At 66.1% G+C, this 274-nt stretch overlaps 1 protein-coding gene across 1 annotated transcript in view; it reads left to right on the top strand.

Annotated features, from left to right (window-relative positions):
* The window catches only part of NALF2 (NALCN channel auxiliary factor 2), a 30,782-nt gene that overhangs the window by 6,288 nt on the left and 24,220 nt on the right, over positions 1-274 (top strand). Inside the window, 1 exon segment of the mRNA XM_077771152.1 lies at positions 7-274. Within this exon segment, the coding sequence (XP_077627278.1) occupies positions 7-274 (268 nt within the window).

The raw sequence follows: 274 nt of genomic DNA, 5'->3' as shown, positions 1-274 counted from the left end.
CCCCAGCCCTCCCACAGCGGCCCCCTGACTCCCCTTCCCGTGCCCCGGCCGAGTTCCCCTCCGCCAAAAAAAACTTGCTCAAAGGCCACTTTCGGAACTTCACTCTCTCCTTTTGCGACACCTACACGGTCTGGGACTTGCTGCTGGGCATGGACCGCCCCGACAGCCTGGACTGCAGCCTGGACACCCTGCTGGGGGACCTGCTGGCCGTGGTGGCCAGCCCGGGCTCCGGGGCCTGGGAGGTGTGTAGCAACTGTATCGAGGCGTACCAGCG

The sequence above is a fragment of the Crocuta crocuta genome, unplaced genomic scaffold (genome assembly GCF_008692635.1).
Source record: "Crocuta crocuta isolate KB4526 unplaced genomic scaffold, BGI_CrCroc_1.0 scaffold779, whole genome shotgun sequence".
Taxonomy (NCBI): Eukaryota; Metazoa; Chordata; class Mammalia; order Carnivora; family Hyaenidae; genus Crocuta; species Crocuta crocuta.
This window is presented reverse-complemented; position numbering and strand designations above follow the sequence as displayed.